The sequence below is a fragment of the Limulus polyphemus genome, unplaced genomic scaffold, assembly GCF_000517525.1.
Source record: "Limulus polyphemus unplaced genomic scaffold, Limulus_polyphemus-2.1.2 Scaffold90, whole genome shotgun sequence".
Classification (NCBI taxonomy): domain Eukaryota; kingdom Metazoa; phylum Arthropoda; class Merostomata; order Xiphosura; family Limulidae; genus Limulus; species Limulus polyphemus.
The window spans coordinates 748,468-766,389 of NW_013665700.1; the positions used below are offsets into that span (position 1 = coordinate 748,468).

The following is a 17,922-nucleotide window of genomic DNA, read 5'->3' on the forward strand; positions in this document are numbered from 1 at the left end:
GGGTAAATAAAGTTAATTCTTAAGTTTTTTTAACGCAAACTGGAGTATGTTACTAGACATATTTATTAATGCAAATAATCTCCGACCTTTATCTTCAGAATATAATTTTATTCCTCAATATTTCGCTATTACAGCTTCGTTAGGAGTAAATAATCACCTACAAGTTCTCGAATCTTATTCGTATTTGAGAACTTGTAGGTGATTATTTACTCCTGACGAAGCTGTAATAGCGAAATATAGAGGAATAAAATTATATTCTGGAGATAAATGTCGGAGTTTATTTGTATAAATAAAGTTTATGTTTAAATATAAGGTTTGAAAAACACTGTTTTATTAATGATGAAGCCAAACTACGTAAAAGTAACAAAGCCAGCATAGACTGGAGAATCGTATCATTTCTCTGTGTGTGTTTTACTAGCATGATTAAACTATTTTAGTTGTGTACGTCCGAGTAGAAGTAAGAGCTTTCTAGATATATTCACGAGTATATAAGTAGTTTAACATTTTTGATAATATACAGTGATAACCGGATTGAGTACAAGGATACAAATAATGCTATTGCAGAGTTATCAATGACATCTATCTGGTAAGCGATGTGAAATCCCTCTCCTCTCCTTAAGTATATGTAAAATCTAAATGGTAAGCGTTGTGAAATTCCTCTCCCCTCCTTAAGTATCTGTAAAATCTAAATAGTAAGCGATGTGAAATCCCTCTCCTCTCCTAAAGTATCTGCAAAAGCTAAATGGTAAGCGATGTGAAATCCCTCTCCTCTCCTTAAGTATCTGTAAAATCTAAATGGTGAGTGATGTGAAATCCCTCTCCCCTCCTTAAATATCTGTAAAATCTTTGAAACTATTATAAGTCATAGAATGATGTTTGGTTTGCTTGTATAAATGGTCAAACCATTTTAGGTCAAAAACATAATCTATAATTCTAAGTTTAACTGCGATGCTACTTATCTACATTCTGCCAAGCTACTCATATGTGTATATTTGGATGTTATCAATCACTTTTACATTGCTGAATCACTCCAATGATTAAAAACTTTGATAAAATGAGAAAAATATACCACTTATGTCACATTAACATGTTTAACGATAGTACAAAAACAAAAAAAGCTACTAGAACTGGAAAACTTCTGTTACTGGAGACACTAAACCTTTGTTTCTACAAACTATCGTTCTGAATTTTCTTATATCTGTTGCTTTACGGACCGGGTGTGACTCAGTTGTTAATGTGCCCGGACTGTGAATCTAAGGTTCATGGTTTGCGGTCCGTTGGTGCAAAAACGCCCGCTACACTTTGGGACCAGGGGTGCACTGTAGAAGTGACGGTCAAATCCCACTATTCGGTCAGACAAGGATAGCCCAAAAGATGGTGCTCAATGCTGTTGACTAGCTGCCTTTCCTCCAAAAATTCTGAAACTGTTGCTCTACAACACTTCGGTGACGTATATAAAATAAGGAAATCCAGAAAGATTTAGAGGTAATAAAGCAAAAGCTTTCCTGAAATGCTCTTCCACACAGGCAGTTGTTCCGACCACAACGAACAAACCACTGAAGAATGATCTTTTAAAGTCTGTGTATGCATATCAAACTAAATCCATGACTCAAGACCTCATGTAGACTCTTAGAATTTGGCAGTCATATTTGTAATGTTGCCTTTCTTAATCTAAAGCACCCCTCCCTCCGAAAAAAAGTAACTGTTAACTGCAAAGCAGTTTGTTGTGACGATGAGGTGAAATGTCTAATCACTTCTTTTAATTAACTGGTAAGTTTATTAACAAAGTTTAGGGATTGACAAGCATACCATAAATTAATTTTTTCACTAACATTTTAAAGGTATTTAGTGTCCAGGTGTTAAAAAAGGTAATAAAAGAACCTTGGTCTTTTGACAACACGAGAATTGCTATATAACATTCCAAGAAGACAAATCGGACTGGTTCAACTCTTTTTGACAGTCATGATAAAGAAAGGTTTATTTTTGTTTATACTCCCGTGAAAAAGACATTTAAGATATTTCAGATATTTATCAATAAGGAAAAAAATAACAACAACAAAAGATATGATAGAATGGTGCTATAAATGTCCAGAAGGCAGTTATTATTGAAATCTCAATGAATCTAGATGGCCCACAAATTGATACATCTACAAGATTTTCTACTTTGTCTTATTTATTCTCTCTAGTAACCTTCAAAGAAAATTCGTTCAATAAATAAATGTAGAAATCGACACAGATAGGAAAATATAGAGGCAAGAAATAAGAAGAGAGAAAAATGAACAGATAGTTATAGACGATTATGGTATTGATTCGTGGGAAGACAGAGGAGTTGAATCGATTGGTTAACAAAGACAAAAACGGGATCGAAACAATAGCAACGTCTTAGACTTTGATTACAAAGCAGAGTCAGTTTGACTTCACGACGCCCGAGGACAAGTAAAAATAGTAAAACAATAATCTGTAACAGAAAATCGAAAAGAGTTACTAATATAATTAAATTAATGGAAAAAGTAGACAGAGAGAAAGACAGGCAAATTAGTAAACTGGCTTGCCTTCCCGCTGTAAAAAAAAAAAAATTAAAATAACAAGTTATTGTTATTTAAATTAAACTTATACAGTATTTGGTATACCGACGAAGTTGAACTTGTTCTTCTCCACAGCAGCGTGTTGGAACAATATTATATCGAAAAGTATTATTACATGACTTGTATGCCTACATCTAAAATGCTTTGAATGACTAGAGGACTTATCCCGCTTCTGGTAGCAAAGTAGAACCTCATGTTTGATATATATATAGACATACATGTGATGCACTTATGGTTCCGTGGATAATGGATGCTAGATAAGCACAAAAAATAGAGTGCTTTTCGTGCACTGCACCACGCGCATAAAGCTTGCCGCCCTTCTTCTTAAAAGACTTTTCTACATTGTGATCATATAAAGAACAAGTCCATTAGCGAATAAACAGGTAATGTTTTATAGATAATGTTTGGGTCATCTTTACTACAGTACTAATGTAACCGACAATCTCTAAATATTTACTTTATATATATTATTACGACTGGAAAATCATTTTAAGTTGCCAGCAGATTGTGGTTATTAGAAAAATGACAAATACCGTTGAAAAGCTCATATGTCTTGGCATTTGTTCGTTAATATTAATGTAACTATGTCTCACCTTTCAATCAGGTCTAACATATTACCCTTAAGAAGTTCGTGGGATTCTGATCAAGGAAATAATATATAATGAACTCACTGGAGTGCGCTGCATAATTTTGTCTTAAATATGCAGAATGTTCTATTACGCTACACCTGTTTATGAGTTTCCTATTCTGACATATATTGAAATCTGTTTTCTTGTCATTAAACGTTTTAAACGTTAAATAAGATATTTATTATTTAATTTCACGAACAGATGTGGAGATATTTAGACTGTATATACCAGCTCAATCATACGGTTTAATATCATATAACTATAATTTATGTGCAATGCAAGGAACCTTTTTAATCATCTAGGGACACAAAATCAGAGAAAAAATTATTTATTTTGTCTATTGGTTGAGACTAGAAAATAAAATTTATTTCCTCATTAAAAATAACGGTATTTTAAATTCAGTAGTGAATTCCCTAAACTACTTACTCGAAATTCGTATATTCAAGGCATAAAAACAAAGAAGAAGCAAAGCTAAAATAAATAAAGTAACAGAATTTGGGAATGCGAACTGGTTTCATTCAACCATGCCGCACAACACACACACACACACACACATGCACATACTGCAGTCTTAAAAACGTTTACAGTTGATCAAGTTTACCAATTTTGTATATATATATATAAAACGAGATAAAAACTGATAGCAATGATTTGGATGTGTACATTCACGATGAATGTGGGCATTACTCTAAGATAGAAAATGTTTGCGTGCAAAAAATAAAATAAAAATAGGAGCAGAATTTTTGTTTTTGATTAGTTGGGTTTATAATATCATTATCGTTTACAGTATTATTTAGATTAGTTTTTTGGAGAAGGAAGGAAAATCATAAATTTTCAAGGCATATGTTTACTTAAAATTAGGAACATCAAACGCTTAACCAAACCTTTACGTAACAATAAAAACACAAAGTTTCTTGGCTGTGTGCTGCATTTATCTTGCATAGTTAATTAATATCTCAAAGTAAATTTTACCTCTTCCAAGTTCTTTAAATTGTAACAAAACCAGAAATTGATTACATATATGTATATTTTTCCCGTAATCCGTCTTTATTAAACAAATGTGAATATATAAATATATTTCTAGCAACTGGGACATGAACATAAGGTCTGCGTGTCGGGATGCGGACCGTCAGATCCGAAGTCCAAGCTCGCGATGCATTTCTGAACACATTCCGTATTTTCAGCTATTGGCGTGTTATAGAATTTACAACCAACCCCGCTATTATTTTAAGTATAGTCATGTAGGTGACTGCTGCTGCTGCTCTCTTTGTCCAGTAGCTCAAAACTATGGGCAGCTATGCTTGAAACTGGGGATCTTTGACCTGGCCATTACCCACGTTTCGCATAAAGTACTGTTCAGGTTGAAAATACTAAATACCATACCGGAAACTTCATTCATATTGGAATATAACACTTGAGTAAAACAATATCTTTACCAATTTTACAGATCAAACGTGTACGTGATATTTCTACAAAACAATTTATTTTTCATTCTGTGTCTTTTATTGATTTAACAGTAACCCTAGATGACCATAATTTACCGTGCTCTGTATTTTCCAGTCAATATCCATTGTTTACACTAACCATAGATGACCATAATTTACCATGCTCTGTATTTTTCAGTATATCTTCATTCTTTACACTAACCCTAGATGACCATAATTTACCAAGCTCTGTATTTTCCAGTCAATATCCATTGTTTACACTAACCCTAGATGAGCATAATATACCGTGCTCTGTATTTTCCAGCATATCTCCACTCTTTACACTAACTCTAGATGAGCATAATTTACCGAGCTCTGTAATTTCCAGTCTATCTCCACTCTTTACACTAACCCTAGATGAGCATAATATACCGTGCTCTGTATTTTCCAGCATATCTCCACTCTTTACACTAACTCTAGATGAGCATAATTTACCGTGCTCTGTATTTTCCAGCATATCTCCATTGTTTACACTAACCATAGATGACCATAATTTACCGTGCTCTGTATTTTCCAGTCAATATACATTGTTTACACTAACCATAGATGACCATAATTTACCGTGCTCTGTATTTTCCAGTCAATATCCATTGTTTACACTAACCATAGATGACCATAATTTACCGTGCTCTGTATTTTCCAGTCAATATTCATTGTTTACACTAACCATATATGAACATAATTTACTGTGCTCTGTATTTTCCAGTCCATCTCCATTCTTTACATTAACCCTAGATGAGCATGATTTACCGTGCTCTGTATTTTCCGGTCTATCTCTATTCTTTACATTAACCCTAGATGAACATAAATGACCGTGCTCTGTATTTTCCGGTCTATCTCCATTCTTTACATTAACCCTAGATGAGCATAATTTACCGTGCTCTGTATTTTCCAGTCTATCTCCATTCTTTACATTAACCCTAGATGAGCATAATTTACCGTGCTCTGTATTTTCCAGTCTATCTCCATTCTTTACATTAACCCTAGATGAGCATAATTTACCGTGCTCTGTATTTTCCAGTCTATCTCCATTCTTTACACTAACTCTTGTTTTCACTGTTACCACTCCACCGTCGCTATTAGAGCTTGAATAGTATATGCAGCGAAGCTATTTATTAATGTTTTTTTTCCTCTGTTAAGGTTCGTCCTATTGATCAATCAATTATCAACATTTTCCTATCTCCACCCTTTCGCCAAACATGTTCTCTTTTCCACACTACATTATATAAATTCAAGAGTGTATTAAATAGGACACGTCTTTGTCTTAACACATTCATTAAAATACTGCTTGTTGTCGTACAGAGTTGTAGTGCAGATACTTTTTCGGTTGAAAGAAGGCGTTTCTACGCTAACAAAAAAGGTTATTGTAGATTCATCAATTCAGTATCTGCTTGCAAAAGTTTTTCTTACGATGATTCTCACATTTTCTTTTCTCATTCGTTCATATTCCTTTTTGTTGTATCCTCAATTTTTTCCTACAAAGTTCACCTGTTCATCTTTTTTTTCATTCACTTCATCCTCTTATAGTTCTATAGTCTTAGCTTTTATGCCAATTTGTAGGTTTTTTACAAACGTTCTTAAAATTTTAAGAATAGCGTCTGACATTTTTGCGTTCTTTGCCTTCTTTTCTTACATCCTATTACTAGAATATTGAGCACGTGAAGGAGATAGTCTATTTCGAACATGATAAAACAGAGAAATAATGCAATCCTCCAGGATTGTTTCGATCTCGAACCTCGTTGCATTCTAGCGAGTATTTTTTTTGTACAAGTTATACTTCCTTGAAAAAAAGGCTCTTGATCAACTGCCAATAGAACAGGTGCATCGATAACTTTATAATTCACAGCTCTTCACAAATGTTGTTGCAAAATCGGGGTATTCTTTAAACTTTTCTTGTTCGGTGTCATTCTCTCACACAGTAATGTAACAAACACCATTTGCACGTTCACTACTTCAGGTATCTAAGGAGACGCTAATTTGTGTTAGCAAGCAATAAGAAGTGCCTATTCTTTAATTCTGTTATTTACTAGATGTCATCTGGGGTAATGAAATCTTGATTTTATGTATTACGGTGAATAATCAATACCATATAGAATATTTTACAAAATCACTTATTTGTGTACAGAATAAAGTTCTATCACAAGGTCATACAAAGGCAGTGGAATTTTAAACATTAACGGTACCTTATACGCACGTGCTAAGAGGCCAAATCGAAGACCCCCCTTCCCAACCTCTTAAGATTCAGGTATAGTCATTCCTAATTTTGGGTTACTGACTGGAGGGAGATCAGCCAATAAGAAGCAACTAACACCGCAAGGGCATTTTGAACTGCATAACAGGAGTGACTTAGCGCGTTCAGCAACGATACCAGTCTCGAACCCTGATCTCTTTTATTCTTGGCCTGGCATGCTAACCACAAGGCCACACCCGGCTCGAGCTCATACAGATTATTCTAACTTATTTCATTTGTAGGAAAGCAAATGTACATATCTCAAAATAAGAAAAACAACAACAGACAAACAATGTTGAACTTCTACTGTCAGATGAATATTATTGTAAAGAATATTGGAAACTAGAAAAAAAACAAACTTGGAAAACGTGTTCGAAAGAATGATCATGAGATCCTCAAAACTTAGATCTTTCATGGTTTCATCCTTGATGGAGAAATGTTCTACCAAGAATTACTTGTGTTATTGGATTTCTTCTTTTAAGAAGAACGGTATTATTATTATTTTACTTTTTTAACTTAATAACTCAGAACAAGCTATTTACAAGAACTTGCAGACGTTGCCATAAAACTATTTTTTTGACAACCATAAGACACTGATGATGAAGCCTAACATCCTTTATGCCGAAAACGCGTAGAAAATAAAGAAGCTCAAATAAACTTATAAATAACTTGGAAATCACAGTGTAAATAGTTATGGATGGAAAAACGTAAAACTTATGCAAAGAATAATATTTTTAAATGTAGATATCAACAAAATATTTCCTTTTTCAAGCTGTGCGGCCTAAATATGATGGTTATCAAAATATCGAAATATTTTTATATTTACAAGAAATATAGCTATAAAGACAATACATTTGTGAAGACGATTCCTTATATTGATTATATTGATATATTTGTAATTTTTTTACTACTCTAGATAGCGTAACATGTCATCTAGAAAACCTAAAGTTGACATAATCATTTTGCAAGAAAGATTTGGTTTCATGTTTTGTTTACTCTTAATAAGTATCCCTTAATAGAGCAGGCTCAGATGGCAAGAGAATCATTCTCGATGTTCTATAACAGGCAAGTTATGTAACCAAATCTCCTGTCTGTTTCAGAGCCATATTAGAGCAATAGTTTAAACGTTCTATGTTATAAATGAACGTATGAACTATTAGAAGCATTAAACGGAATATATAGAGGAAACAAGTTCAGATTGTAGCCATCCAATGAAACTTCCTTAAAGATTGAATGTCACACAAACAAATGACTAGAAACTTCGTGCGCTTGGTCAATGTTTTTAGATAAGCACATCAGCTTTGTACTTTGGATATATATTTTTTTAATTTCACCGTGAACGTTAAAACTAAGTTGGGTTTATCTTCTTAACTTATACAGTCTCAAACCGTACACCTATATGTATCTATACGCACAAAGTGTTCTAGTATTTAATACTTACTTTTACACAAATGTGTTATTGGGCTATATGAAATATACTGTAGAGATTCCCACAAGGTTTGATCATTAGTACTGTCACTGTTACCGAACTTAGATTATAATCCTATACTCTTTACTGTCACTGTTATCGAACTTAGATTATAATACTATACTCTTTACTGTCACTGTTATCGAACTTAGATTATAATCCCATACCATTTACTGTCACTGTTACCGAACTTAGATAATAATCCTATACTCTTTACTGTCACTGTTACCGAACTTAGATTATAATCCCATATTCTTTACTGTCACTGTTACCGAACTTAGATTATAATTCTATACTCTTTGCTGTCACTGTTACCGAACTTAGATTATAATCCTATACACTTTACTGTCACTGTTACCGAACTTAGATTATAATCCTATACTCTTTACTGTCACTGTTACTAAACTTAGATTATAATCCTATACTCTTTACTGTCACTGTTACCGAACTTAGATTATAATCCTATACTCTTTTTTTCGTTAAGTGCTCCTTCATAGAGTATTGCTCTGGAAGTCGTGTATAGTTACAACAGTTCTCCTATTCGGTTCTTTTTCTTTTTAGTTTTACTTCTCTAACATGTAAGTTTGACTGGTAAGAACAGAAATTAATCAAATTAATTTCAGAACGTAAGCCTCGATCGATGATAACACGTTAAAACATTTCTTACATAATTTTTTAAATCAAGTTTTCATTTGGGGTTCTGATCTCAAGATTGGTATTAAGGAATTTTTCACTGATTTCTTGTATTATAATCCAGTGTTAAGCAAAGTTTGAGTATCTGAAAATGTCTTCTTGATGAAGTAGATCATAGTGTTGACCTAATCATTACTAATGCTATTATAAAACAAATGTGTATGTAATTAAGAATAATGAACATGTAGTTTGAATTAAACTTGAATTATTTTTATGTATTATATTAATCAAGAAATGATTAGAGTTTCTGATAAGGGCTAATAAAAAAGTAAGTGTTAAGTGTATAAGGTACATTTAACCGTGAATTTGACGAAACAATGGCTCGATGAAAGTGAGTCTCCAAGTAGTAAATAAAAAAGTTGGGACTTGGACAAACTGTAAAAACGCTGTTCAAATCCATTAACATTTCTAGCGATTAATGAGTTCCTGCTTAAACTTGTGTGCCGAACGTGGCCTAATTAGTGTGTTTTAGCTCAGGATAGAAGGATCTAAGACTCGAGACGTAACGCCGCTGAACACGCTCCGCACTTTCAGTTGTTGGCGTATTATAAAAGTGAGAGTCAGTTCTGTTATTCGATTTAAAGACCAGTACAAAACCTTTGTGGGGACGAGTGCTACTGATTGACTTCCTCCCTCGCTAATAGTTCGAGATTAGGAACGGCTATACTTTGCGGGTGCTATTGACTGACTTCCTCCCTCGCCAATAGTTCGAGATTAGGAGCGGTTATACTTTGCGGGTGCTATTGACTGATTTCTTCCCTTGCCAATAATTCGATATTAGGAGCGGCTATATTTTGCGGGTGCTATTGACTGATTTCCTCCTCGCCAATAATTCGAGATTAGGAGCGGTTATACTTTGCGGGGGCTATTGACCGACTTCCTCCCTTGCCAATAGTTCGATATTAGGGACGGCTATACTTTGCGGGTGCTATTGACTGATTTCCTCCCTTCCCAATAATTCGATATTAGGAGCGGCTATACTTTGCGGGTGCTATTGACTGACTTCCTCCCTCGCCAGTAGTTCGAGATTAGGAGCGGCTATACTGGAATTGTACTTGAATAAAAAATTATCTAAAGAGATGACAGATGCTAGGTTTGAAAAAAAATCTTTACTTCTTACAATACAGATAATTCAACTCTCTCTTTACACGTTTAGTATACATAGTACATAATATACAAATGTATCGTAAAATGAACAGGACAGTTTTTTACAAATCACAAAAAAAACAACAACTTTGTCTGTATTTTGCTATTTCGGAGCATCACGTATTCATAAAAAGCTTTGTGTGAAAAATTAGTTTTAAGGTAATTTTAAAACGGACAAAAAAGTACTTGGATACTTATTGACCAACCTAAGTTTGGAATCTATAATTTTTAATGATTCGAAGTAAAAAGTAAAATTCTAAGCGTGTTTGTGCACATCAAGTTTCTTCAACAAAGGGGACCTTTCCAGCGTGAACTTAACACCCCAAAGGGTGGATTCATTTGACATTCTTCGAACGTTGCACCCTTACGAGTGACGTGCATACATATAAGCTTGAAATACTACATTCTTCTGCCACGTTCTAATTAGTGAAACACGCCAAACCGCAATCAAATATATTGACCAGCGACGCTAACGTGCATAAAAGTTTCGAGAAGTCACATAAAGATGTAATAAAGAAAACATTTTTGTAAAGACGGCAGAAAAACGTCCTGTTTAATTTTAAAGTTTTGTTTACACAGTTTGAACATAGATGACCAATTATTTGGTTTTTTAGAAAGTTGAATTGAAAATGGACTGAGATTTTAATATTGAATGCTAAGATAACTTCTGAAACTGCAAAGTCTCTTAATGTATCAACAATAAAACATATTAATTATTCTGACATATTTTTCTGTCTTTTACATTGAAAAGAAGACAATTTTTAATGGGTCTCTGTGTGGGAAAATTAAGGGTTAAGCTAGAATTATTAGCAATTTTATTTGAAAAACCCTTCTGTTTCCCCTCTGTGATTATACGTTCCTTTTTATACAGCTTTATTCGTTGTACTTTGAACTAAGATTTCGTCATTCACAACGGTATTCCATACACCATAAGTCAACGTTATGTATTTGTAACATAACTCGTGGAATATAATATTAATTCTTATTCCACACTACGCCTTGCCACTGTAATATTACACTTTATATCGCTAACCAAACAGACTGTAGATAATAATATCTCATAGTTGAATATCATAATCTCATACAGAATCACAAACAGACCTTACCTTGATTAGAGTTAATACGACAGCGGATTGAACAGGCGGAAGACAGTTTTAAAATAAACATAATTTTTGTCTCAACTGTATAATCTCTTTTCTCCGAACCTTTGTCTTATCTGGTATGAAACCATCTAAACCATTGTCTTGTTTAATTAGATCTTAAACCTTTTTTCACACCGAACTCGTAACTATTAAGACTTCGTCTCAATAAATATTTAATTTAGCTTTTTAGCTTTTTTTAAATATTATATAATTGAAGCTGATGTCTAGATTTGCCTCTCTAAACCTTTACACTGTTCCAACTGACATCTGTCTTTGCTTTTCTGCATCCTTATCCTATTTCATTTAACCTTGTCTTTCTGAAGCTTTTAACTTGTCTCACATGACGTTCAGCGTTGTCTTTTAGAACTATTAACGAATCTCACAAGGCATCAGACTCTACCCTTTTCAATCTTTATGTCGTTCCTTCTGACATATACCTCTGTCTCTCTGAATAATTATTCTTTTTTATCCATATCTGTCTTTATGGAATATATCTTGTTGCACTTATCCTCTAACTATTATTTTTAATCTGTCATCCTGTCTAATCTAGTCTTAACAACTTGAGTATATAAATTGTATAATCTAGCACAGAACTATGTTTCACTGAACTTCATTTTCTTTCACCTCAAACCTATTTTTTTTTTCATTCAACCTTTTCTATTTGGAATCTTAGCATAGCTTAGAAAATTTATTATTTTCTCACTATTTTAGTTTATTATCATTTTCCTAGTGCAATAAACTTCATCCCCCTTGAATAATTTTACAGACCAAATGCATTAAGTACTTAAAAGTAGTTCTATTTTTTCCCTTCTAACCGTGATCGTTTGTTGATCGGCAACTCCTTTATCTAACAAACAAACAAACGACTGTATGAGCTCGAAAGTTCGAGTTCATTGGAATTTTCTCAACTGTTACACACGTAATCAAGGCTGTTTAAAAAAAATGGTTAGATTCCCAAATGATTTTTGTTCTTTAATATAATGTAAAATTATAATTGTCAAATATGGTAATCTCATTTGATTGATATATGAAGATATGTTGAATAAAGATAATCGATATATATTTGAGATAATATGAAAAGAGCCATAAAAGATGACACTGCCAAAGCCATTCTAAAATAATATAAGGGCAAATGTAAAAAAAAAAACATTCTAAAATAATATAAGATCAAATGTTAAAAACACAAAACATTATTGTTGTCATTTCTCTAGAGTAAAGCAGCATTGGGCTATCTGCTATGTCCACCGCGGGAGAATCAAACCCCGGATTTTAGCACTTTAAGTCCGTAGACTTACTGCTGTCAAATAAAAAAAACATTATAAAGTAACAATAATAAGCTTTGTGTTTATATTGGTCAAATTAAGTTATATTTATTAAATGTTAGGAAAAAAAGCTACAAAAGCATATAAATTATATTCTAACAATGTTCACAGAAAGGTACTGTACATAAAAAGACACAGGGTACTAGTGATAACATATCTGTTTAGTTTCAAATATATATTTTTAATTTATGAAAATAAATAATTGTTCGGCTAAATAATTAAATGCCTTTTACAAGGATTAGAAAACATTTATCTTAAAGACACTGAAGTGTTTGATATTATAATTTCAAGTTCTGATTAAGTTTTAATCGCTACCTACAATAGGAACTTATTTCAAAAGTACTGATTTATCGTCACCGTTCACCCCTCCACTCATATACAAAGCTCAAAATTCAATAGCCCTAAACATTTATCTAATTTTCAAAGAGTGTTAAACATTCTATTCAAAATAAGTTCTGTATTACTGTCGAAAGTTAAAACCAGAACTTTAGTGTTTTTTTATAATTGATACTTGAAACTGTCGGTACTTAGTGAAACTCCATAATTACAGAACTGAAGAAAAACAAGACAATTTTCCTCAATTCTGTTCTGTAATTTAGTGTTTTTATTATATTTCTGATGAACTTGAAACAATATTATGTCCATTTTATTTTAAGAGTTTTACTCTATGATATAAGGCAATACATTTCGTCTTAAAAATTTTAGAACTTTTAACTAATTTTAAATTCGAAAAAAATATGTTTTTATTTATTTAAGAACTAGTGCAAGTACCAGGCTTCGCTCGGGTTACAAAGTTGATAGTGTGTGTATTCTGCATTCATTTTAGCATGAAGGTATAACCTATATACTTTTGTTGCTAAACAACATGACATAAAAGCTATTGTTGGAACGCATTGTTACCAAAACGCACTGGCTTTTCTATATATTAAAAGTTGTTATATAAGGAACTACTTCTTTTCTATGTGGTTTTTCGCTAGCCGTCTCATTAAAAAGACGCGCATGCACATGGATAAGATAAGTAAAACCCAGGTGCACACCCTCAGAGTCCACTTAATATGAGTGCAAACATTTAAGGTTTCTAGATTCTTTCCTCTTGGAGCTATGGCAGTCACGTTTCTTTTCTATGTGGTTGCATAAGAAAGATGCACACACGCATGCACTCACGCACGTAGATAAGTAATAATACCCAGGTGCACACCCCCTATTGTTCATTTAGTATGGGTGCAAAATTACAGGTATCTAGGTTTTCGGTCCTGGTGCTATGGCAGTCAGATATTCTTTCCTATGTGGGTTTTCGCTAGCTTGCCTAAAAAAAAGATGTGCTCGAGCACGCGCGCACGTACGTGGATAAGTAAATAATACCCAGGTGCACATCTACAGGATCCACTTTGTATGTGTGCAAAATTTCAGGTTTCTAGGTTCTTTCTTTTTGCAGCTATGGCGGTCACAGACACACAGACAAACAGACACTAAGGGTGTTAAAATACGTTTTTCTTAGTTACACGTAGTTATCACCTAAATGATAATATTAAGTATAAAGAAGATAATATTAAGTATAAAGAAATATGCTATATTAGGTAAATTGCTGTCATTCAATTACTATCTGTTTTAATTATCAAATAAATCAGGTCAATATTTATCTTCTGGTTAAACAACAAAACATTGTATGATTTGATAACTAATAGTAAACATCTACATCTATCTGTTTCACTCATTGATAACTAGCATTTATTTATATTTAGTCTTTCTATTCACAAGTGACAAGAGTTTTATTTATTTGATTCACTAGTTAAATAACGTACCTTTATTTTTGTTTAATCTGTGTAAAATATTTAGTAACGATATATATTTGCTCTAGTTGTTACGTACTGATATCTGAACTTGTCTATTCTATTTGCTACTTATACGAAAGTTCTAGAGTCTATTTCTCCGTATCTTCCTGTTATATAAATATATGGATATAGATATATAGTCTGTTCTCTATAAAGATAGGGAAGTAAGTGAAATATTGCTCATAAAAAGGAGCAAAAAGTGAAGACTTTCAGCAAAGTTTGCAGAATGAAGAATCAGTAAATCATTCTCAACTATCACATGACATTTACCTGCTGTACCTCATTTTCGTGTGGAGAACGACTTCTTTATTGAAGTTTAAGGTTTAGGTCGTTAGGTGGCTTCAAGTCTTTGAAAGAGATTTTATGTGTCTACTGTGGGTCATTTGTTTGAAATAAGGTTCTAACTTGTAACATATGCTTAGACCATAACAAGAGTAAAGGATATCTAAAAAAATTAAAAGGAACAATATGTTTTTAGGAACACAAAATAAATAAAAAATAACAATATACCTATATCTGAACAATTTATTTATCAAACATAGGAAATGAAGAAAGATAGATAAAGCTTAAGAGAATTAATAATTTTATATGTTCTGTTTCAATACATATAAAACCAAAGAAATAATATTGAAGTTAATAAAAATATAATTAATGGCAAAAAGATAAAAAAGTTAAATATTAGTTGACGATTTGAATTTATTATGCAGTCGACGAAGTTAAAGAAAGTAAAAAAAGAATGTATGAGAGAGAGAGAGAGTGAAAGAGAGAAAAAGATGAGTATCAAAGACCCTAAATATAAATCATGAAGTAAAAATAAATAACAAGGAACAAAAATGTAAATTATGTATTAACAATAAAATGCTCAGATCACATAAGAAAAAATAAGTTTGTAACAAAGCAAGATAAAAAACGGAGAAGTGGATTGCCAAAAAGGGTAAAATCAAAAAGGTTTTCAAGAGATGTAAGAAAAACAATTATACGGCGATGAACACAGAAAATGTTAAGATATGATTGCGTGAAGCGGAGCGTAACTGAGCAAATAAAGAAAAATCTGATAAAAAAGGAGGAAAAGATAAAAGGGGAGAAATATTAGAGATAACAGTCAACATTAATCAATATCATATACTTGAGTTTTAATAAAATATGATTTATCGGATTGATACAAAATTTTTAGATAGACGTATAGGTTTATATATTGAAATATATATTGATAATTTTGCCAGTTTATGTTTCATTTCTGATTAAGAAATATACAAAAGCTATAAACAGAAGATATTTAGTTTGAAATAGCAAAAAATTGTCGAAACGTCAAGCGTTATCCAAATATAAGATTATTGTCGAAACGTCAAGCGTTATCCAAATATAAGATTATTTTTAATGTTTTGCACATTATCATAATAGTACCACGGCATTAAGGATTGACAAATGTCAGTGCTCGCTACGTGAGCGTGCTGCGTCTCAATAAATTTTCATCTGAGAAAAGAACAATCACATATCTAATATTTTACTGTAACGCTTCCCTTATACGAAATAACTCATTTTAGTGACTCTAATAAAGTAATTCGGCTTCTGCAAAGGAAGTAAAGGAAATTAATGAAACCCACAAATAAAGCTAAGGAAGTGAACTATAGCTCAATAAAAGATCATAACTGTCGAGCTCTGATTTACCCCCCACTCCTTCCGGATAGATCGCTTTAATTTGTTTACTTTCTTTAAAGGCTAAGAAATATTTTCAAGAACTCAAATTTCCCGCCAAAGTAAATATCATAACACGTAGCTCATCTGTGTAAGTTAGACTGCATCATGATAAAAAGAATGGACTGAAACAACAACAACAACAACAATATAAATCTAAAATTACATGCCAAAATTTCTTGGAAAACAACGAATCCCGTGTTCTAAGTTTTCGTCATTACGAAAATTATAAATATTTTCCACAGACTTCTTATCATTACAAATACCTTTGGTAAAAAATTCATCTACAGGCGATTCTTTCAAGCAGATTTTGTTACAAGTAATCCTGTTAGTGTTCAAAATGAAGCCGTGTATGTACACCCAAATACGTACAAAATTGTAGTAGGCCAAACTCAAAGAGTTTTAATACTACTCTTTATCTTCATAAATACGAAAACAGGTATGTCTATTCTAATGAACCAGAGAGTTAATTAATTATTATTTTTTTGCCCATAGACAATTATGATATATCATGGTATAGAATAGAACACAGGTACAATGAAATTATTTGGTTACAAATCTGATGAAAGTATTGAAATACTAAATATTTATATTCGAAATTAGTAAAATATCTTTTAGAAATTAAAAAATAACATTAAGAACAAACTAATGAAAATTAGAAGCATCAAAAGTATCAACAGTACCTAATTAACAAAAATATTAATCATAATTTCTAAAGATAACCTTATGGAATACTTTTACATATAGAGAAGACACCTTGTCTGTATAATGACTAATAAGTGTGATGAAATATAACCATAAAACTAGTAATTGTTTCAACCATATGATTCTCAACTGGCTGTAAGCAATCTTTATATCGAAATTATAGAAGTATAACCTAACATTAAACACAAATTACGTTATCCAAAAAAAATCATAATTACCTTTAGTTGACAAAAATCCAATAAAAGCTATTATCCATAAAAACGAAGTAATTAACATTGTTTAAAATTGCGCCAATATTACTACCAATTCGGAGACGATTTCATAAATGCTCATAAATACATTGAGTTCGGGGTTGAGTGGGTTTAAAATTGTCGAAAGTTGTTAACCCTCAAATGCTTTGCTACGGAACAGAATCTCAGTACATGGAAAGCAGGGAGACGAGAGAGACTGTTTCATTCCATGGCCTCACTCAATCTAAACGTCGTAGCGAGGGTGCACGAGCCTGGTGCCTAACCCTCAAGTACAGACTTCAACTGAATTCAAGCTCAACATATATTGCTAGCAGTGACTGTTACGTGCGGCAGAACTCGTTGATTTAATACCACGTGAGTGCATCTAGAGAATATGAAGACAGTTCATGACACTATAAACATTCTTTTGTGAAACAAACAAATACATTTGCTCTTAGTTTCAGGTTGCTATTAAAGATTTATACGTCACAACACACGAGTGTTAATATGAAACTTAAAATAAAATCCCATCTGAAACACCGTGAAAAAAAACAACAACAACGAATAAAACATTTGAAGAGGTTCAAAATGGAATCTTTTTTGTTTGACCTTTAAGAAACAGCTCTACTAAAATATTAGAAATACTGAGAAAATATTTAAAAAAATGTGATATGTAAACTAGTTTGTTGATGATGACTGAATCAGTTTAACAGTGATAATCAATGTGGTGTGTAAACTAGTTTGTTGATGATGACTGAATC

The 17,922-nt window shown here is 32.4% G+C and overlaps 1 protein-coding gene across 2 annotated transcripts in view; it reads right to left on the reverse strand.

Annotated features, from left to right (window-relative positions):
- Window positions 1-17,431, reverse strand: part of LOC106468653 (Down syndrome cell adhesion molecule-like protein 1) — an 83,874-nt gene extending 66,443 nt beyond the window's left edge. For both annotated transcript variants that reach the window (XM_022397720.1, XM_022397718.1), the window contains exon 1: window positions 17,150-17,431. In XM_022397720.1, the coding sequence (XP_022253428.1) occupies window positions 17,150-17,207 (58 nt within the window). In that variant the 5' untranslated portion in view covers window positions 17,208-17,431. The remainder of the gene's footprint in view (window positions 1-17,149) is intronic.
- Between the last annotated feature and the right edge of the window lie 491 nt (window positions 17,432-17,922).